Source organism: Pan troglodytes, chromosome 20 (genome assembly GCF_028858775.2).
Source record: "Pan troglodytes isolate AG18354 chromosome 20, NHGRI_mPanTro3-v2.0_pri, whole genome shotgun sequence".
Taxonomy (NCBI): Eukaryota; Metazoa; Chordata; class Mammalia; order Primates; family Hominidae; genus Pan; species Pan troglodytes.
In genome coordinates, this window is record NC_072418.2 from 54,472,503 (window position 1) to 54,493,276 (window position 20,774).

Sequence of the window (20,774 nt, forward strand, 5' to 3'; positions counted from 1 at the left end):
AAAGATTTTATTATTTTCAACACAAGACTTGATCAAAATTATCTAACCTGTCATAACCAAAACAGTAGTCACAATTCAACTTCTTTACAGTGATGAAAATGAGGTTTGGGTGGTAGATAGTGAGAATCAATGTCCTCCCAGTACTCCACGGGAATTATCCACTCATTTCCTCATGGCCACTTGCTAAAGTTTCTAACATTGTCATTTATCTGGGTTTGGAGATACCCTAGATAAGTAACTGGAGAATTTTTAGCTGCTTTTGGTTTAGCATTTTAAAAAATAAATTAGTTCAATTTTAGAGGAGGGAGAGTATAAGTTCTTTCTTCAGTCCACTGTTCCAACTCAAGACCACCCATTAACTCATGTTTGGAGGAAAAGATAGTGTAAGCCAGATGAAAGCAAGGAGGCATGGCTTCCAGGAGGAGGAATCTCAAATTGCAAAGACAGTGTGGTATGAACCAGCATGAAAGGCTTAAGGAAGGGTTAGGCAAGAGGAAAGTATAAATGAATAGATAGCAGGGAGATCATGAAGGACTTTACGTGTCAGGGGAGATGCTTGTGATATATTGTCTAAGGCCAGGGGGCCATGAATGGGTTTGGGCAGGAAAGAGTTAGACTCAACTCTTTGGCTGTTGGAAGGATTCCTATGGGTCTCATAAATGAAGGACTGGAGCCAATGGAATATGATGCAAGGATTGCAGGTAAAAGTGGGCAAAGATATGACTCTGGCAAGGATATAAGATCCCACATCATGAACCAAGTGCCAGGCTGAGGGGCTGGTCTTTCCTAGGGAGTCTTTGAAGAGTTTTGGGAAGGGGAGTGACACCAACATATTGCTGCCCTGTTTTTTGTGCCTGGTCATCCCCAGCCTTGAGAGAACTTGCCAGCAGGACCTTTCTATTCAAGGAAGAGAGACCAGAAAGCACTGAGCACAACGCCCTGTTCCAGGACCCATGTTGGTTGATTTCCACGTGTTGATTTCTTTAATGTTCACAACAACCTTTGAGGTAACATGCATGATCTCTGATTTACAGAATGGGAAACTGAGGCACAGAGGGATGCAGTGAATTGCTTGATGACAGTGCCAGGGCCTAGATTTGAGCCCACCTCTCTAATTCCATCATCTGTCTTCTTTCTGCTCTGCTTGGAGCACTTAAACATCAGTTAATGTTAACATTGCCACAAGGGCTCTTCATGCTTCAGCAAGTGGTCCCTGACTTGTCCTTTCCCCCAGACAGGCTGTGGCTCCTCCAGCCAGGACTGAACTCTGGGCAAATCCTCACTTGCTTGTCTTGATCTCCGAGTACTCCGTGGTGCTTGGGGCCTCCTGGTCCTTAGGCTCCCTCGACTTCATCTCAGAAAAACTAAGGGAAGCATAATGGAGCTCCTTTTGTTCTTCCAAGGGAGGGGCATCCCCAGGAGGAGATGCTTGATCTCCAGGGCTGTCTGGCCAGGGCTTCTTCCTGGAACCCTGAGTAAAGGGGAAGGAAAGGTGTCACAGTAGGAATAAAGAGGCAGGTGTAGAATAATGAGTTCTTATATTTATATGTTGCCTTGGGATTTATTTTGAATGGAAGTTGGACTTTCTCATGCCAGAAGCAGGGCTTAGTCACCTGGACACAATTTCCAATTCTCTACCTCCTCCCAGTTCTCCAAGGTGGTTAATCCAAATGTCTGCCTTATACAACCATCTCCTTGTGACCAGCTCCCTATGGGACATACAGTTACAACCTACTTGACTTACCTCTTGACTCCTGTGTCCCTCATAGGCTGCGCAGATATACTGCAGCAACCACCTCTCAGTCACAGTGTGGCTCCACAGAACTCCTGCCTGCTAGCTCTAAAACCCCAGTTAGAACTCCCTGTGGGAAGCCTGCTTGGATTATGCCCTGGACTCTAATTAAGGCTTTGGCTCATGGGTTCTTCTCTCCTCTCTCTCTCTCTCTCTCTCTCTCTTGCCCCCTACCCACTGGATGAGCACTTGTGTCCTGGTCAGTTCCCTCCTTTCCATTCGCCCTTCCAGGCTTGCTGTGCTGTCTTCTCTCTGGGACCTGTGAGTAATAAACTGCTTCTGTTATTTCATGTGTTTTGTTGTGCTGTCTCCTCTGTGTGCTACCCGCCCAACAGACCTGAACCTCACTTCTTTTCTGGTCAAGGCTCTCCTAGAGAATAGCTGTCTTGGTGGGGATAAACTGGACACAGGTCATAGGAAAGCTGCAAGGGAATCTGCCAGGATAAACAAGTTTGCTGTGAGAGGGGGTCACAGGCTGGGCACTTAGGCAGTAGGTGGTGTGCCAGGATAAAGGAGTATTCTGTGAAAGTCACACTGTGAACATGATGGCCAGATCTCTGGGGTTCCCACTCAAGGCAGGGCTAGAGTTTATGACCACTCCCCAAAGAGAGACCTCAACACCAAATAAGAGAAAAATACAACAAATGGTTCCCACAGGGAAGTTGGGCTGATGTGACATTTATCAATTCATCCTTTTATAATCCACTCCTCCTAAGGACGGGCCATAGGCTGCCTAGGTCAGGGTCTATGTCTGATTTCTCACACTGTATGTGCCCAGGACCTGGCACAGGGCAGACAGGGCTGGGTTCAAATCCCGGCCCCACCTGTCCATATACATTTCCTGTGAACTCAACTATTCGCTCATTCTTTCAAAATTTTGTAATACTATGATTGATTAGACCATATTGAGGACTTACTAATCACATTGAATCATCACAAAAAAAAAACCCACAACAGTATAAAAGATATTCTAATTATCCCCACCTTACACACAGGGAAACTGAGGTGGAGAGAGGTTAAGTAGCTTGCCCAGGGTTATTCATCTAATACATGGCGAGGCCAGGATTCGAACTCAGCCCTGTCTCCCCTGTTTCAGGTTCTGGGCACATACAGTGTGAGAAATCAGACATAGACCCTGACCTAGGCAGGAGGAGCGGATTATTGATGAAGCAAATGTATACCTTCGGCATAGGTTACAAGGTGTCTCATGTGCAAACCAGAAAAGAGATGGCAATTCTGATCCTGGACCCAGGTTCCATGAAAGAGAAACAAAATGGAGCAGATCCTGTCCCCAGCAAAGATGGTAACCAGATACAAGTAAGCAATTTCTTTCCTCTCCCACCTTCACCCATATCCCTACCCATCACGCTATGGAAAATATGTTGAAAGCAATGTGAGTCTTCAAACAGTAGCTGAGAAGTTTTCTTTTTGAGACAGAGTTTCACTCTGTCATCCAGGCTGGAGGGCAGTGGTGTGATTTCGTCTCACTGCAACCTCCCGTCCCTGGCTCAAGCAATCCTCCCACCTCAGCTTCCTGAGTAGCTGAGACCACAGGCACATGCCACCATGCCCAGCTAATTTTTGTAAAGACAGGGTTTCGCCACATTACCCAGGTTGGTCTCAAACTCCTGGGCTAAGCGACAGGCCCAGTTTAGCCTTCCAGAGTGGTGGGATTACAGGTGTGAGCCACCACACCTGGCCATAAAGTTTTTTAAGAGGACTCCAGAGTTAGGGAAAAATGGCTTCATTGTGTCAGAAAAAAATAGACTTTCTGGAGAGAGCTGCTTATATTAGGCACAAGAAAGATGAAATAAAATGAAAAAGTGGCTATGCACACCAGCATTATGCAGGCAAAGGAAGAAATAAAGACATATGTCTATCAATAGGTTTGCGGTGTATGAAATAAAAAGGGTGAAATTGACAACTGAAAGAAAAGGCACAGCTCAGATTAGTAAATAGGACAATGCAGTATGTTCACCCTTTCACTCAATAGCTCTTTGCTGAGTGCTTTCTTTGGGCTAGATGCCGTTCTTGTAAATGAGGACATAAAGCAGACTGAAACCACCCAAATACCTCCCCGTCATGCAGTTCCTTGTTAGACAGAAGGAAAAGTAATACTGAGTAACAGTTATAAGTGAGCTCCCTGTGAGCTTGCCACTTTACTAAGCACTCCTTGTAACAATCCGAGACGGATACTAGCATATTAATAACCCAATTTCTATAGGAGAAAACAAAAAAACAGAGAGGTTCATTAGCTTATCCAAGGTCACACAGCTTGCAAGTGGGTGAATCTAGAACCTGAATGCAGGACGTCAAACTCCAGGGACCATGCTGTGCCTCGCTTTACCATTCTGCCTATGGTATGAAAGTGTGCAGAACGGTGAAAGGTAAAATAAGGGAGAAAACAAAGCTCTCTCTACCATAGTTCTTGTCAAAAGCGTGAATTCATACACTGGCTCTGTTCTCCAAGACCTACCAATGATGGAACTAAAGATGGAGCTCCTGGGTGAACAAAACTTTACAAATCAATTCATGATCAGTCAATCACACTGATATCCCTAGAGGAAAGTTAAGGCTCATTTGAAGAAAAGGGGTGGGAGAACTGGGCGGGGGGACAGCTGGCTTGTTGAGAGGATGGGTTAGCCCAAACATACTTGAATTCTGCTCCTTTCTCTCCTCTACCCTTCCAGTGGGACAAACATAGTCTGCCCCTTACTGCAGAATTCAGAGTATGGACAGGATTATGATGTGCCAGTGTCCAAGAGGCATGTGTTGGGTAAGCACCAGAGGCCCACTGGGGTGAGGAGAAGGAGAACAGAGGTGGAAGCTCACTGGTCTTTGACATTCTTCTTGCCATTTTCTCCACTCCAAACTCCCAGGGCCGGTGGATCACAATGCAATGAGAGTCCTTGACCAATGTTGCTTCTCCACGAGGGTCTGAAGATGGAGGGATGACTTAAGCTGCCTTACTGGGGTGATAGGAAGTGGGACTGGTTAGGTGTGGTTTGGGTTCTTGAGGGGATCCACCCTGGGGCTTGTCCCAGTCATTTCTCTTTTTTTGAGACAATGCTTCACTGTTGTTGCCCAGGCTGGAGTGCAATGGCATTATCTCGGCTCACTGCAACCTCCACCTCCCAGGTTCAAGAGATTCCCCTGCCTCAGCCTCCCGAGTAGCTGGGATTACAGGCATGTGCCACCACACCTGGCTAATTTTGTATTTTTAGTAGAGACGGAGTTTCTCCATGTTGGTTGGGCTGGCCTCAAACTCCCGACCTCAGGTGATCTGCCCGCCTCGGCCTCCCAAAGTGCTGGGATTACAGGCGTGAGCCACCGTGCCTGGTGTCCCTGTCATTTCTTTGGCTCAGTAAGCCTGACACAGGCCAGCATCTGCCCTTCCCTCATTCAAGAAACACTGCCAGAGTAGCCAATAACCCCAGGGGAATATGAGCTCACAGCTCAGAAGGCTGGGCACCTTTGAAGAAAAGCAAACCAACAGAACCTGATAGACCACTAGAAGCACAAGTACTAGGACGCTTTGGTCAAGAAGCTAAACTGAGCATATTACACGCACTAAAAAGATGTGACAATATTAGCAGCATGAAAACAAGCATAAGAAACTTTGTCAATAACAAAGTGTGCATGCAAAATGAATGTGAAACATAATAAGGAATTATGTAATTGTGTACTTGATGCAAAAAGGGCCATGCGAAAATATCTGAAAAATATCATAGGAAGAGCCCAATGGATGGGATGGAGAATAGAATGACTATAATTGAGGGCAAATTAGTGAGCTAGAAGGGCCGTCAGAAGTATCCCCTAAAAGGAAGCAGGGAAAGATGAAGACTAGAATATATAAGAAAAAGGTTAAGATAGATGGAGGATAGAAATAGAAAACTGGCCAGGCGGGGTGGCTCATGCCTGTAATCCCAGCACTTTGGAAGGCCAAGGCAGGCAGATCACTTGAGGTCAGGAGTTCAAGATCAGCTTGGCCGACATGGCAAAATCCTGTCTCTAAAAAAATACAAAAATTAGCCAGGCGTGATGATGTGCACCTGTAATCCCAGCTACTCAGGAGGCTGAGGCACAAGATTCACTTGAACCCAGGAGGCAGAGATTGCAGTGAGCCGAGATTGTGCCACTGCACTCTAGCCTGGGCAACAGAGTGAGACTGTCAAAAAGAAAAAAAAAAAAACACTTGAACATTTAGATAATAATAGTTTTCAAATAAGATAAAAAAGAAATAGGCCGGGCGTGGTGGCTCATGCCAGTACTTTGGGAGGCCGAGGCTGGCGGATCACAAGGTCAGGAGATCAAGACCATCCTGGCTAAGACGGTGAAACCCCGTCTCTACTAAAAATACAAAAAATTAGCCGGGCATGGTGGCGGGCGCCTGTAGTCCCAGCTACTTGGAGGGCTGAGGCAGGAGAATGGCGTGAACCCGGGAGGCGGAGCTTGCAGTGAGAGGAGATCGTGCCACTGCACTCCAGCCTGGGCGACAGAACAAGAGTCCACCTTAAAAAAAAAAAAAGTAGAAAAGGAAAAATATTTGAAAAAAATAGTGGGAACAAAATTTCCAGAGTTAAAGAAGATGAAACACCTCAGCTGAAAGGGCCCCACGAGTGCAAGAAAAAAGATGCAGGGAATCCCATGCCTAGATACAGGACAGTGGATCTTAAGAATATCAGAACCAAAGAGAAAATTATAAAAGTTTCCAGGGAAAATGAGTGGATTACCTACAAATATGTGAGATTAAGAATGACATAAGATGTCTTAACAGCAATACTAAATGCAAGAAACAGTGGGGTGGAGTTTAAAGCGCCAAAGGAAAATCACTTTAATTTTAGAATGTATATCCTGCCAAATAAAATTCAAATGTAAGGGGATAAAATATATTTCCAGGCATATAAGTCTTCAGAAGCCTTGAGGAACCCAAATTGAAAACCCACTGGGGGGAAGAATTCAAATAAAAAGAGAGAAAGAGAAAGAAAAACAGAAAATCTGTGATAAGTATGGAATAGAAAGGTAACAAAATACCTCAACACAATGTGTAGCTGTATATTTTTTAAAAAATCAAATAATAGAAAAATGCTAAGTATGTTCATAATAACACAGAACAAAAACTGCACATTTGTAGAAAATATCAATATTGTAAAGAGTTGAAGGAAGAGAGGCCAAGAGATATAAAAGCGCACCAAAATTCTTTTCGTTAGATGTAAGACAGAGATATTAATTTTTTTTTTGAGGCGAGTGTCTTGCTATGTTGCTCATACTAGATTCAAAGTCCTGGGCTCAAGCGATGCTCCTACCTCACCCTCCCAAGTAGCTGGAATTACAGGTATGCATCACTGTGCCCGGCAAGATATTAAGCTTCTAAGTAAGAAAGGAGAAAAATGAAATATTGAAAAAGTGGAACTAAGTGAAAGTAAAAGTTAAAATAGTAGAAAGAAATCCACATATGTCAGTAACCACAATAAATACCAGTAGAGTAAACTCAACAAGGGATGTCAAATTGGATTTTTTAAAACCTGGTTATATACTGTTTACAAAAATCACTGGTAGAGCATAAATACATAAAATGTTGGGAGGATGGGAGAAAATGAAAAAGTATCAGGCATCTAACTAATCAATAAGAAACTAGAGTAGCTATATTAAGATCCACATGCCGCTTCATTCCAGCCCGCGTGAAAGAGTGAGACCCTGCCTCAAAAAAAAAAAAAAAATCCAGTCGAACAGACTTTAAAGCAAAAAGCATCATTATGAGCCGGGCACAGTGGCTCACACCTGTAATCCCAGCACTTTGGGAGGACGAGCTGGGCAGATCACTTGAGCCCAGGAGTTCAAGACCAGCCCGGTCAACATGATAAAACCCTGTCTCCACTAAAAATACAAAAATTACCTGGGCATGGTGGCGGGCACCTGTAATCCCAGCTACTCGGGAGGCTGAAGCAGGAGAATCGCTTGAACCCAGGAGGTGGAAGTTACAGTGAGCCGAGATCGTACCACTGCACTGCAGCCTGGGTGACAGAGTGAGACTCTGTCTCCAAAAAAAAAAAAAAAAAAAGCACCACTATGAAGAGAAAGAATTACTATGTTTGATAAAATGTTCAGTTCACTGAGAAGATATAATGCTTTTCTAAAATATATGTTTTTAATTTAAAAGTACATCAAATATAAGAAACACAATTGTTAGAATTACAGTAAGAAATTGACAAATACATTATCATAATGTAAGATTTCAACACACCTCTCTCAAGTATTGACATGTTGGGAAGATCTGTTGACATCTAAAGATTTGGATTTGAACATTACAATTAACACACTGGACTGTTAATTTAAGAAATAAAAAATATACATTGTTGCCCAGGCTGGAGTGCAGTGGCACGATCTTGGCTCACTGCAACCTCCACCTCCTGGGTTCATACGATTCTCCTGCCTCAGCCTCCTGAGTAGCTGGGACTACAGGTGCCTGCCACCACCCAGCATGCCCAGGTAATTTTTATATTTTTAGTAGAGACAGGGTTTCACCATATTGGCCAGGCTGGTCTTGAACTCCTGACCTTGTGATCTGCCCACCTCGGCCTCCCAAAATGCTGGGATTACAGGTATGAGCCACCGCACCCGGCTAAAAATATACATTATTCTTAAGCACACAGGGAAACATTTACAAAAATTCATTGTATACAGGCCACAGATCAAGTCTCAACAAATTTTAAAAACAGATATTATAAAACCATGTATTCTGACCAAAAAGCATCTACTTAGAATTTAATTATGAAAGATTTTTAAAATCTTCATACCTTTGGAATTTTTAATCACAAATAATTTAAGATTCAAAAAAGAAATCACAATGTTGTTTTAACAATATCCACAGCTGAATGTTATTCAAATAATACATATCAAAATTTGTGGAATGGGAAGAAAATGAAATTCTGAGAGAAATTTATCCCTAACTACGTTTTATAGAGAATGAAAATATATACACTAAGAAGCTAAGTATCCAGCTTAAAAATTTATCAAAGATCATCAGAATAAACCAAAACAAGTAGAAGGAAGGTGCTGAGAAAATGAGAGTAAAAATCAATAAAACAGAAAACAAAGATACAGTGAGAAAATTCTACAATCCCAAAAGTTGGTTCCTTGAAACTGATAATAAAATAGGGAAAGCAATTAACAAGATTTAGCTAGAAAAAAAGAAAGAAGTCACAAATAACCAATGTCAGGAATATTTCTAAAAGGGGAAGTAATCTCGACAAAAACAAATAATATAAAGACAAAAGAATGCCACCCATATCCTTCTGTCAAAATATATATATATATGAAACTTAGGTGAAACGAACACGTCCCTAGAATAAAGCTCGCTGAAGAATACATAAAATGATTAAATTAGGAAGATTGCACATAGCGACGCCACCAGGCCCAGGTAGTTTGATAAGTGACATCTATCAGTCATTCAGGAAACAAGTCATTTCAGTTTTATACACACTCTTCCAGGCAGTAGAAAAAGAGAGACTAGTCCCCACTTTCTCAATCTTATCTTGATGCCCAAACAAAAGAAACAGGAGGAAAAAGGAAAATGACAAGTGTATTTGACCATGCATATAGACGCAAAAGTGCTGAGCAAAAGATGATCAAACAACCTACTGGAGTATTTTTAAAAATGCTATGAACAATATGGTTTTCTCCCAGGAATGCAGGAGTAGTTTCATGCTAGAAAAATCTTTAATTGTCATTCCCCATGGTAACAGATTAAGTAGGAAAAAATCCTATCAGTAGATGCATTCAAAAAATACAACAGAAGTTTAGGATAAAAACTTATGTAGTGATAGAAAGGAACTTCCTTAACCTGATGAAAGTTCACAGAACCAAGTGGCAGGATATTGGGTGCATTTCCTTCAAAATCAGCAGTAGCAAAAGATGCCCATTGTCACTATGTCTACTCAACTTTGACCGTAATCTCACCCAGCATATTGAAACAAGAAAAAGGAAAGAAGTGCTTAGGACAAAGGGAAGAGATAGGCTGTTATTATTTTGCAGATGATATAATCATCTAATTTGAAATCCCAAAACATTCTAAATAATACCCAAGACCAATGTGTGATTTTTTTTCCTTTTGTAGAGATGGAGGTCTCACTGTGTTATCCCCTGGCCTTGAACTCCTGGCCTCAAGAGATCCTCCTGCCTCAGCTTCCCAAAGTTCTGGGATTACAGGCATGAGCCACCAAACCTGGCCTAATTTGTGATTTTGTTTTAATTGAAAAAAATTTATTTAAAATACTTCAATTTCTATATACTAGTTATTTGAACTAATAAGGGAGCTTAGCAAGTTGGAAGGAAATGAAATCAATTAAAAATGAGTTTTACTTGCTGCGTTTACTGAGAGAATTAAGACAATTCTCTAAATCCAGAGAGCTGACATCCCAGAGGAGGTAGGTGTCACTATGAAGAGATGCACAGTTGTAGTGAATCCCCTCAAGGAACCCAGCCGAGAAATTCAACCCCATCAATGTAGGAAAGAAAAAGGAGAAGTTCTGTGTTGCCAAATGGTGGGGAAATGAAAGGTAACTGGCTATTCTTCAAACCATCCGTAGTCACAAACTGCCCACAGTCTGAGGTGTTACACAGACTTCCGTTGCCAGATGAGGTTAGGTTTGCGTGTCCTCACTTCCTCATCAAAGTGATTATTCAGGACAGTGGGTCATTTGTTGAAATCTGACATCTGTTAGAAGAAAAATACATCTGCAGAGTATACATGAGGACAGGCATTTCTTGCTCAGTACCTGAAGCCCAAAAGGATGAGTTGATTCTTTAAGAAAATAGCATTACACTTGCATCAAACCCAGCTGCTTTGATTCAGCAAGCCATGACAGTTAAAAATAGGAATATCACTAATTTTTCAGATGGTATCTATATTTCTGAAAAAGAAGAGATCAGCAGGCTTATAAAAAGATCTAAGAATTCTCCAGCTACCAAAGCAAGAAGATGCTAAAGGACACATGCAAGACCAACTTGTGATTTTTTTAATTACAAAAAAAAACCCCTCTTATATTTTTTAAATACTTTCATTCTGCATTCTGATAAGGAATCAGAAAATGCACTTTTAAAAAGATAGCATTTACAATAGCAACAAAAACTGGTATTTAGGAAGAAAAATAACAAAAGATGTGTTAGACCTGTGTGAAGAAACTCTACATCATCTCTTTTAAACGCTTAAAAATATTTAAAGGAATACATGGATAAGAAGGCATGAATTTCTAAACAAGTAAATTTTTTCCAGATTGAGCTATAGACTCAAGATTCAATGTATTTTTTGGAATTTGACAACCTGATTCTTTTTTGTTTTGTTTTGTTTTGCTTTTTTGTTTTTTGTTTTGTTTTGTTTTGAGACGGAGTCGTGCTCTGTCACCCAGGCTGGAGTGCACTGGCGCGATCTCTGCTCACTGAAAGCTCTGCCTCCCAGGTTCACGCCATTCTCCTGCCTCAGCCTCCCGAGTAGCTGGGACTACAGGTGCCTGCCACCACACCTGGCTAATTTTTTTTTTTTTTTGTATTTTTAGTAAAGACGGGGTTTCACCGTGTTAGCCAGGATGGTCTCTATCTCCTGACCTCGTGATCCACCCACCTCGGCCTCCCAAAGTGCTGGGATTACAGGCGTGAGCCACCGCGCCCGGCCTTGACAACCTGATTCTAACATTAAAGTGAAAAAAAAAAAAGGACCAAGAATGGTCAAGATACTATTGAAGGAGATTAAGGAAGAGGTTTTGCTGTACTCTATATCAGGACTTATTTTTGAATTTATAGACAGTGATGACTCAGGGACAGTAAAATTGACTATTGGAATAGAATAGAGACCACAGAAAGAGACCCACAAATATATAGAATTTTAATACATGGCAGAATTGGCATGTTGCTCAATGGAGAAGGGAGAAGGACTATTCAGAAATGAAGGAGAAACATATATGGATCATCACTATACACCATACACAAAAGTCAACCTCAGATAGAGTGAGTACTTAAATGTCAAAAGAAAAGCATACTCTCTATGTCCATCAGTTCAATTTTTTTTAATTCTTAGATCCCACAAATATGTGAGAACATGCAATGTTTGTCTTTTTGTGCCTGGCTTATTTCACTTAACATAATGATCTCCAGTTCCATCCATGTCGTTGCAAATGACTGGATCTCATTCTTTTTTATGGCTGAATAGTACTCCATTGTGTATATGCACAACATTTTCTTTATCCATTCATCTATTGATGGACACTTAGGTTGCTTCTGGATTGTTTGCAACGCAACGGATCAATGCTTGAGGGGATGGGTACCCAATTCTTCATGAAGTGTTTATTTCACACTGCATGCCTCTATTAAAACAGTTCATGTACCCCATAAATACATACATTTAATATGTACCCACAAAATTAAAAATAAAAGCATAAAACTTTTAGTAGAAACTATATTTGAATATCTTTCTAATCTTAGGATGGGTGAAATTTTTTTTAATGAGATCCAAAAGGTACTCAATAGAAAAGAGAGGATTTGTGAATATGATTATATTACAACTAGGAACTTATGTTCATTGAAGATCACTTTAAGAAGTGAAGACAAGCTATGCATTGGGAGAAGATATTTATATTTACAACACATACAATGAGAAAAATAGTGTAAAAATGTATAAAGCCCTCCAACAAATTCATTAAGAAAAAGTCAAACACCCAATAGGAAAATGGGATTCAGATGTGACCAGGTGTTTTATAGAAGATGAAAGCAGAGAGAGATTTTTCATCTTCACTGGTAACCGAGGAAATGCAAATCAATACCATAGTGAGATAGTAAAATAGCCTCCAAAACTGAGAAAACTGAGAAAAGCAAGTGCTGGAAAGATTACAGAACAACAAGATTTCCTAGGCATAGATGAGAGTATAAACGGATATAATTGCTTTGGAAAGCCATTTTTCATGACCTTGTAAAGATGCCCGTTCACATGCCCAGCAATGCGGCAACTCAATCTTTAGGTAATGCTAAAGAAAAGCTCTTGTGTGTTAGTACGGTGAGACAAGGATAAGAATGTTCAGAACGGCTCAAATGGAAACAACTCAAGTTTGCATTAATATGAGCTTAGGTGATAGATACAATCACAAAATATAATATTGTAAGCCGTCACACTTATAATCCCAGCACTTTGGGAGGTCAAGGTGGGTGGATCAAGACCAGACTGGCCAACGTGGTGAAACCCCATCGCTACTAAAAATAAAAAATGAGCCTTGCATGGTGGTACACGCCTGTAATCCCAGCTACTCAGGTGGCTGAGGCAGGAGAGTTGCTTGAACCCGGGAGGTGGAGGTTGCAATGAGCTGAGATTGCACCACTGCACTCCAACCTGGGCAATAGAGTCAGACCCTTTCTCAAAAAATATATATATTATAAGCAGGAAAAATGAATATAACTGCAACTTTATACAACATGGATGAATCATAATACAATGTTGAGTCTACAAAGCAAGTCCAAGAAGTGTGCATGGAACATGATACCCTCTGTAGATTCATAAACAATTAAAACTAAATAGTGGTATAAGTCTACATATATGTGACAACACTGGGAAGACAAGATTCACAACAGTGGTTACTGGGAATGGATCAGGGAGCAACACAGGTGGATATAAGTTATCACCAACGTGTTAGGTCTTAGGTTGGATGGTGGGTTTGCAGTTATTTATCATATTATGAACCAAAGTGAAAAAGTAAAAGTAAATGATGCTTGTTCCAGTCATGATAGCTTGGTCATGAACTAAGCATTTTGGACAATTCATTCGGGGCAACACTAGATCAATTTTGTAAAAAAGGAGAGGAGACACGCTGGACAGAAACAGCATGAGAAAAAACTGCAGGTGCTAAAGAAGCCCCAGCCCCTGTCCTTCAAGAATTCCACAGATATTGGCCAGGCGCAGTGGCTCACACCTGTAATCCCAGCACTTTGGGAGGCTGAGGCAGGCAGATCACCTGAGGTCAGGAGTTCGAGACCACCCTGGCCAACATGGTGAAACCCCGTCTCTACTAAAAATACAAAAAGTAGCCAGGTGGTGCATGCCTGTAATCCCAGCTACTTGGGAGGCTGAGGCAGGAGAGTTGCTTGAGCCTGGGAGGCAGAGGTTGCAGTGAGCCGAGGTTGCGCCACTGCACTCCAGCCTGGGTGACAGAGCAAGACTCCGTCTCCAAAAAATAAAAATAAAAAAGAATTCCACAGATATGATGAGTGGGTGGAGACAGGTAAAGGCAGTGGTGATGTGTGATGGGGACGGGGATGCATGTAGGGCTGTAAACACAGAAGAGAAGGGGTAGATGTCAACAGGAGGGGAAATGACTAGAGTAGCAGATACTGAGATTAGAGCTGGAAGGATTAGATGAGGTAGTCTGGTGGAAACGGGGAAGGAAGGGTGGAAGAAACTATACTTGCAAGGGCTCAAAGTCGTAGGACAGCAGGTCTGTATGGAGACAGAAGGCCAGCGTGGCCAGGCCACGGGGCAGGATCAGAGGACAGAAACAGGCTGAAGTGGCCACCTGGTGTGGGGCAAGGAATGTGGGCCTGATTCTCTAAGCAACAGGAACAAACAACAACAACATTGAAACTCCAGGCTGCCTGGGAAGTAATAGTTTTGGGGCGATGATTCTGGCAGCCTGAAGTTTGGGATGAGAGATGGAGGCAGGGAGGAGGTGAGGCAGGCTCTGTGGTCAGTAGAGGTGGGGAGGGAAGATGAGCAAAGCACAAGTTAGTTTTACTTTTAGAAAGAAGGTTGGTGGCCGGGCTTACGTGTGTAATCCCAGCACTTTGGGAGGCCGAGGCGGGCGGATCACCTGAGGTCAGGAGTTCAAGAACTGCCTGCCTAACATGGCAAAATCCCGTCTCTACTAAAAATACAAAAATTAGCCGGGCATGGTGGTGTGCGCCTGTAATCCCAGCTACTTGGGAGGCTGAGGCAGGAGAATCGCTTGAACCTGGGAGGTGGAGTTTGCAGTGAGCCAAGATTGCACTATTGCACTCCAGCCTGGGTAACAAGAGTGAAACTCCATCTCAAAAACAAACAAACAAACAAAAAACAAAGAAGGTTGAATGGGACATAATGATTTCCTGGCTCTGGGATATGAAGGGGGAGAACAGGAGAGAAGAGAACTCCCAGGTGATGAGGGAGGAGTGGGTTTGGCAGAATGCTGAAGAGCTCAGCCTGGACTTTCCGAGTGGACATGCACATGAGAAGATCCCCAAACCACTCACCGAGGTGACGGTACCCATAATGGGATCTTCATCATCCATTTTCTCTGTTCTCCCAGCTGCTTGCTTCCTGCGGGCTTTCACTCTAAGGAAAGAAACCAGCACAGTGCAGCTGGGACCACCCAGGCACGGGTTAGCAAGTTGCCCCATCCCATGCTAAGATGGTGAAAATGACAATGAAGCCATCCAGGCCCCGGAACTGAACTCGGAGACCTTCCTGACTTCGGAGTGAGGGCTCCATCCTCCTGGATAACCAGGGATTTGGTCAGGGTGGCCATGGACTGAATTTCCATCATATAGACCTCCTCTTACACACAAAACCGTGGCAGGAATGGTCATAGCAGTGTTATGCATCATAGCCAAGAAGCAGAGGCAACCCAAATACCCGTCAACAGCTGAACCCACAAATCAAATGTGTTCCATTTATATAATGGAATATTATTTGAAAACAAAAAGGAATGAAGTATCGATGCATGCTACTACGTAGATGAATCTTGAAAACATTAGGCCCAGTGAAAGAAGCCAGCCACAAAGGACCACATATCGCGTGATTCCATTCACACAAAGTACAACTGCAACTTCAGGACAGACAAATCCACAGAGACAGGGAATAGGTTAGGGCTGGGGAAAGAAGCAGGAGTGATAGCTAAGGGGTGCAAGGTTTCTTTGTCTTCGTTTTTCACTTTAGGCTAATGAAAATGTTCTAAAATTGATTTTGGTGACAGATGCATAACTCTGTCAATATACTTAAAGCCATTGACTCGTACACTTTCAGTGGATGAATTGTACAAAGCATGTATCTCAATAAAGCTATTAGAAAAGGAAAAAAGAAAGAAGACCTCTCTGGCTTTTTGTTTTGTTTTGTTTTTCTTTTAAGACAGGGTCTCTCGCTCTGAGGCCCAGGATGGAGTGCATTGGCACAATCCTGGCTCACTGCAGCCTCAACCTCCATGATCAAGTGATCCTCCTGCCTCAGACTCCTGAGCATCTGGAACCACAAGCACACATCACCACCTCTGGCCTTAGCTCTGTGTTTCTGAGATTCAGTCTCTCCTACTCCCTACAAACACCACCCTGTACCTTCCCTGGGACCAAGACTTACATTAAAAAGAAGATGAGGCACAGACAGATACAGAGCAGGGCCATGACACCAGCACCACCAAGGGCTGCAGGAACCACTCCTGTCCCGAGGTTCGATCTCCCTGCAGAAAAGAGGGGCGTGCAATAATTCACTCCCAGGACTCAGACTCTTGTCCTCCCACCTGCTGGGCAACTTGCTCCAGGGCCCTGCTCAGACAGGAGATGAAGAACCCTGTCTCCCCACCACCAGTCCAGCCTCTCTCTCCCACCATCCATCACTCTGGGATCCATGCCCCTCCCTTCAGGCCCCTGCCCTCTGCAATACGCCCCCTGACCTTGCAGCAGCAGGACAGAGCCGCTCTGGGACCCATAGCTGTTCCAGGCCTTGCAGCTGACTTTGAGGTCGGAGCTGAGCCCCCCGTGGAGGATCAGGGAGCTGTTGGCCCAGGGCCCAGCTGAGCTGGAGTTGACCTTGAATGAGCCCTGGCTGCTGTTCCCCTCCAGCGGCTTCTCCCCAAGCCACCAGCACAGGGAGGGGGCCGGCCGGGCTCGAAAGGAGCAGCTGCAGTGCAGACCCTCAGCCTCCCAGGAGCAGGAGGGGCCCAGCAACTGTGGGAGGGCTGTGGGGAGGGAGGACAAAACTCAGCAGGGGGCCTCTTCCTTCTTTAATACCATGCAGTTCCTGCTCCAGCTGCCCCCACACTCACAGTAAACTGAGAGATTCAGAAAAATTTGCAGGAAGCCCAGCGGGTGCTGAGCGCGGCAGGTGAAGCCTCCTTCTTCTGCAGACCTTACTCGACGAAGCTCCAAGATCCCGGTATTGGAGATGGGGGTGGCGTTCAGGGCAGGGGAGCCCTGGAACCAGCTGAGGTGTGCAGGGGGGTTGCTGGGAGCATCACAGAGCAGCCGCAGAGCCTGGCCCTCTAGGACCGGAAGGTATGAGGTGTTTTGCAGGATCTCTAGGGCTTTGGGGAGAGAAGGGTGGGGAAAGAGAGATGGGGCCAGGGAGGCTGACAGTCCCTATCCTTCCCTCCTTCCCAGGATCCAGAAGACATCTCCCTCTCCTCCCCTGGCCTATGCTGGCTTGATTGCACCCTGGTTCAAAGGCTGGGCCTTTGCACACTCAGGAAACTGACCAAAGTGTCTGAGTCTCATGTCTCCAGAGGAGGCTCAATATCTCACTGGTACATGCCTGGACTGTGGTGGAGAGAGGACAGAGAGCCCCCGGTGGTGTTGGGAAATACAGTCCGCTAATGTGACAGGAAATAAGACTGAGGATGCAGGAGTGGAAGGGTGAGAGAAGAACCACAGAGCTGGGCTGACTGAGATGAGAGGGGCATGGAGTGGTCCTTGGTGACTGTGGAAAGAACCAGACCACAGGAGGGATGGGAGATGGGTGGGGTCTAAAGTCTGTTCATTGCTTTGAGCAGAGTGCATGAGTGTGCACCTGTGTGCGTGTGTGTGTGCGTGTGCGGGTGTACATACGTGTGTGTGTGGGTGTATCTGCATATGTGTGTGGTGTATGTGCGTGTGTGCATGTGTGTGTGTATGTGCGTGTGTGTGTGGTGTATTGCATGTGTATGTGTGTGGTGTATATGCATGTGTGTGCGTGTGTATGTGCGTGTGTGCATGTGTATGCGTGTGTGCATGTGTGTGTGTGTATGTGTGTGTGGTGTATTGCATGTGTATGTGTGTGGTGTATATGCATGTGTGTGTGTGCGTGTATATGTGCGTGTGTGCATGTGTGCGTGTGTATGTGCGTGTGTGCATGTGTGCCTGCACATGGGGCTCACAGAAGGTGGAAGCCAGAAGGCAGTAATTCTCATTCTTGCTCTTCCCAAATCTGATTCCATTCAAGCTCTGATTCTCTACCTCTGCTCAGAGACAGACCCAGAGGCAGGTCCCAGCTTCAGAGAGGAGGTCTCTCCTACCTATGCCGTTCCTGAAGATGGTGATGGTCTGTGGAGCATCTGGGATAAAAAGATATAACCTTGGCTTCAGCAGTGAGGAGTGAGATGGGCATGGGCCCAGGAGGTACCCAAAGAGGAGCCACAGAAACCCACCAAGTGGGGAAGGCTGTCCTGTCTCACTCCCCCCAGATCCCAAGGCTTAGATCCACACACAAGGTTTCTCAAGTTATTGTTTTGTTTCTCTCTGTCTTCCTTACACACACACACACACACACACACACACACCTCACTCCCACTGCCCTTGGGGACTCAGCTGTGTCCCCAGCACCACTCACAGGAGACATTGAGCTGGACAGTTCTCTCCGTGGTCACCTGAGCTCCTTGGCGTTTCACCCGACAGGTGAGGTTGGTGCCATGGTCCTCGGGCCTGGGGGTGAGGGTGAGCTCCGAGGAGCGGGTGGTCTCGGGGTCCAGGGGGCTGAGGGCATTCCCTGTCCAGGAGAATGTGAGAGGTCGTCCCGCTTCACAGGATCCTGGAAGGCTGCAGCTCAGCCTTGTGGGGCGGCCGGACTCCAGAGGCTCCAGAAAGTGGATGTCGGGTTTCTCTATCAGGGCTGAGGAGGAGACAGGGAGATACCTGGGCCCCAGGGGCTTGAGGACGTAAGGTGTGACCCCGAGAGTGGCCAGGCCTCAGGCCCCGACCTACCCCAAGTCCTGCACCTCCTCCAGCCGCCCCTGCCCAAGCCCTGTCCCTGTTCTCATACGGGGGTCTCCACGTCCCAGGGTCCTCTCCTAGGGCCTCTGCCATACCTGTCACCTCCAAGTTCAGCTTATTCTGTTGGTAGCTATGTTTTACATCCCTTCCTCTCTCCACGTGGAAGAAATAGCTTCCCGTGTCCTCCATTCTGGCATCTCCGATGCTCAGGGAGCAGTTCTTCTTCTGGACATCCCCAAGGAGGCGGAATCGGCCCCGGGTCCCTGGCTTCACTCTTCCGTCTAGGTTGTTTGTGGCCACAGCCTCAGCGTAGTATGGGCTCTCCCCGTCCCGGAACCAGTAGATGTAGAGTGGGGGAGAGGAATACCAGGATCTCCAGGGGTAAGAGAAGGAGCAGGACACAAGGACGCACAGGCCCTCCTGCACCGTCACCGACTTCTGCACTTGCAGCTCGTAGCCTGGCTCCTCCTGCAGGGACCCTGGGGGGGGCACAGAGGCTCAGCTGCAGCTCCAGCCCCCCTTCTCACCCCTGTGCCTGTCCCTCCTCCCTCAGCTCACTCACCCCCCCACAGCAGGGGCAGCAGCAGCAGGGGCAGCATGTCTCCATCCGCCAGGGCCCCAGCCCAGTCCCAGGTCCCGCTGTCAGGGAAGGAAATGCCCCAAATGTGGGGTGGGGCTGAGAAAGCCCCGACAGGAAGCCGGTGGGTGAGTGAGAGCTGTCGCCTCGCACAGAAGGAGAACTTGGGCATCACGTGCTGTTGGGGTGAGGCGGGGGCTGGGAAGCCATTCTGCTCCCACCCCCACTGGACGCCGCTGGTGAAGATACTGAGGCCCCCAGACGATGTGAGGCTTGTCCAGCTGAGGATCTGGAGGTGATCACCCCTCAAATGATGTTTCAGTCATGAGTGAGATCCTCAGGGGGCTGAATGCAGAAAGAAAAGAGAAACAAGGGCTTGTCCTGGTGATGAGGTGAGATGTCAGAACCACCCTCCACCTAAAAACCATGAAACATTCTGGAAATACATAATTTTAAATTTGATTTTAAATGTTCAAAGTGACCAGGCATGGTAGCTCATGCCTGTAATCCCAGCACTTTGGGAGGCTGAGGTGGGAGGGTTGTTTGAGCCCAGGAGTCTGAGACCAGCCTGGGCAACATAGCAAGGCACCATCTCTACAAAAAATAAAAACTATTAGCTGGTGTGGTGGCACACCTATAGTCTCAGCTCCTCCGGGGCACTGAAATAGGAGGATTCCTTGAGCCCAGGAGTTTGAGGTTGCTGTGAGTCATGATCGCACTACGGCATTCCAGCCTGGGCAACAGAGTGAAACCCTGCCTTAAAAAAAAAAAAAGTTCAAAAGGGCTGAAAAAAAATTTTTTTGACCCAAATTTAGTGGAGGGTCAGAACATGAGAGAGCTGAAGCACTCTTATGTTAAGAAGATTCTTGGGACACAGCACAGTCCAGTTTGGGTCTCGATGGACCTGAGGGTCTTGTGGGACAGCAGTGAAACACAAGCCCCTGCTAAAGCCTCATCCTATTAAGGAGCTACAGAAGCAAATCTGCCACTGTGAGGCTGATGAAGCTCAATCTTCAATGCCCTCCCTTGCAGGATCCACTTTTCAGATGCCCAGGAGGGGCCCACGCAATGTGTGGAAGTAACCTGCATTGTTACTGCTCTTTTATGAAAGAAATTTCATAATAGTTTCCCAAAATTTAACAACATATTAAAAAATGTTACACATTCCGATTAATGTGTTGTGAGAATAAAGACAGTTTCTTAAACTATCAATGATCAAAGCAAACGTCAACCACCCATGCCAGAAGAAATACCGACTTCTCTTTCTATTCTATCTATAAAAATTATATTATAAAATTATTCTCCAATATTGGCCAGGTATGGTGGCTCACATGTGTAATCCCAAGCACTTTGGGAGGCGGAGGCGGGTGGACCACCTGAGATCAGGAGTTCGAGACCAGCCTGGCCAACGTGGTGAAACCTCATCTCTACTAAAAGTAC

General features: G+C 45.1%; 1 protein-coding gene across 3 annotated transcripts; it reads right to left on the minus strand.

Annotated features, from left to right (window-relative positions):
* Nucleotides 1–960: 960 nt before the first annotated feature.
* On the minus strand, nt 961–19,679 carry SIGLEC5 (sialic acid binding Ig like lectin 5). Of its 3 annotated transcripts, XM_016936724.4 has the most exons (9): nt 19,320–19,679; nt 18,853–19,236; nt 18,378–18,656; nt 18,064–18,102; nt 16,840–17,097; nt 16,468–16,752; nt 16,155–16,254; nt 15,056–15,137; nt 961–1,471 (listed from the first exon to the last, which is right to left on the minus strand). In XM_016936724.4, the coding sequence occupies exons 1-9, from the start codon at nt 19,504–19,506 to the stop codon at nt 1,280–1,282; spliced, it is 1,806 nt and encodes a 601-aa protein (XP_016792213.3). In that variant the 5' UTR covers nt 19,507–19,679; the 3' UTR covers nt 961–1,279. The 3 variants fall into 3 exon arrangements, with proteins under 3 accessions (XP_016792213.3, XP_016792214.3, XP_054528647.1); XM_016936725.4 differs by lacking the exon at nt 18,064–18,102; XM_054672672.2 differs by lacking the exon at nt 15,056–15,137 and having other exon boundaries at nt 1,259–1,471.
* Between the last annotated feature and the right edge of the window lie 1,095 nt (nt 19,680–20,774).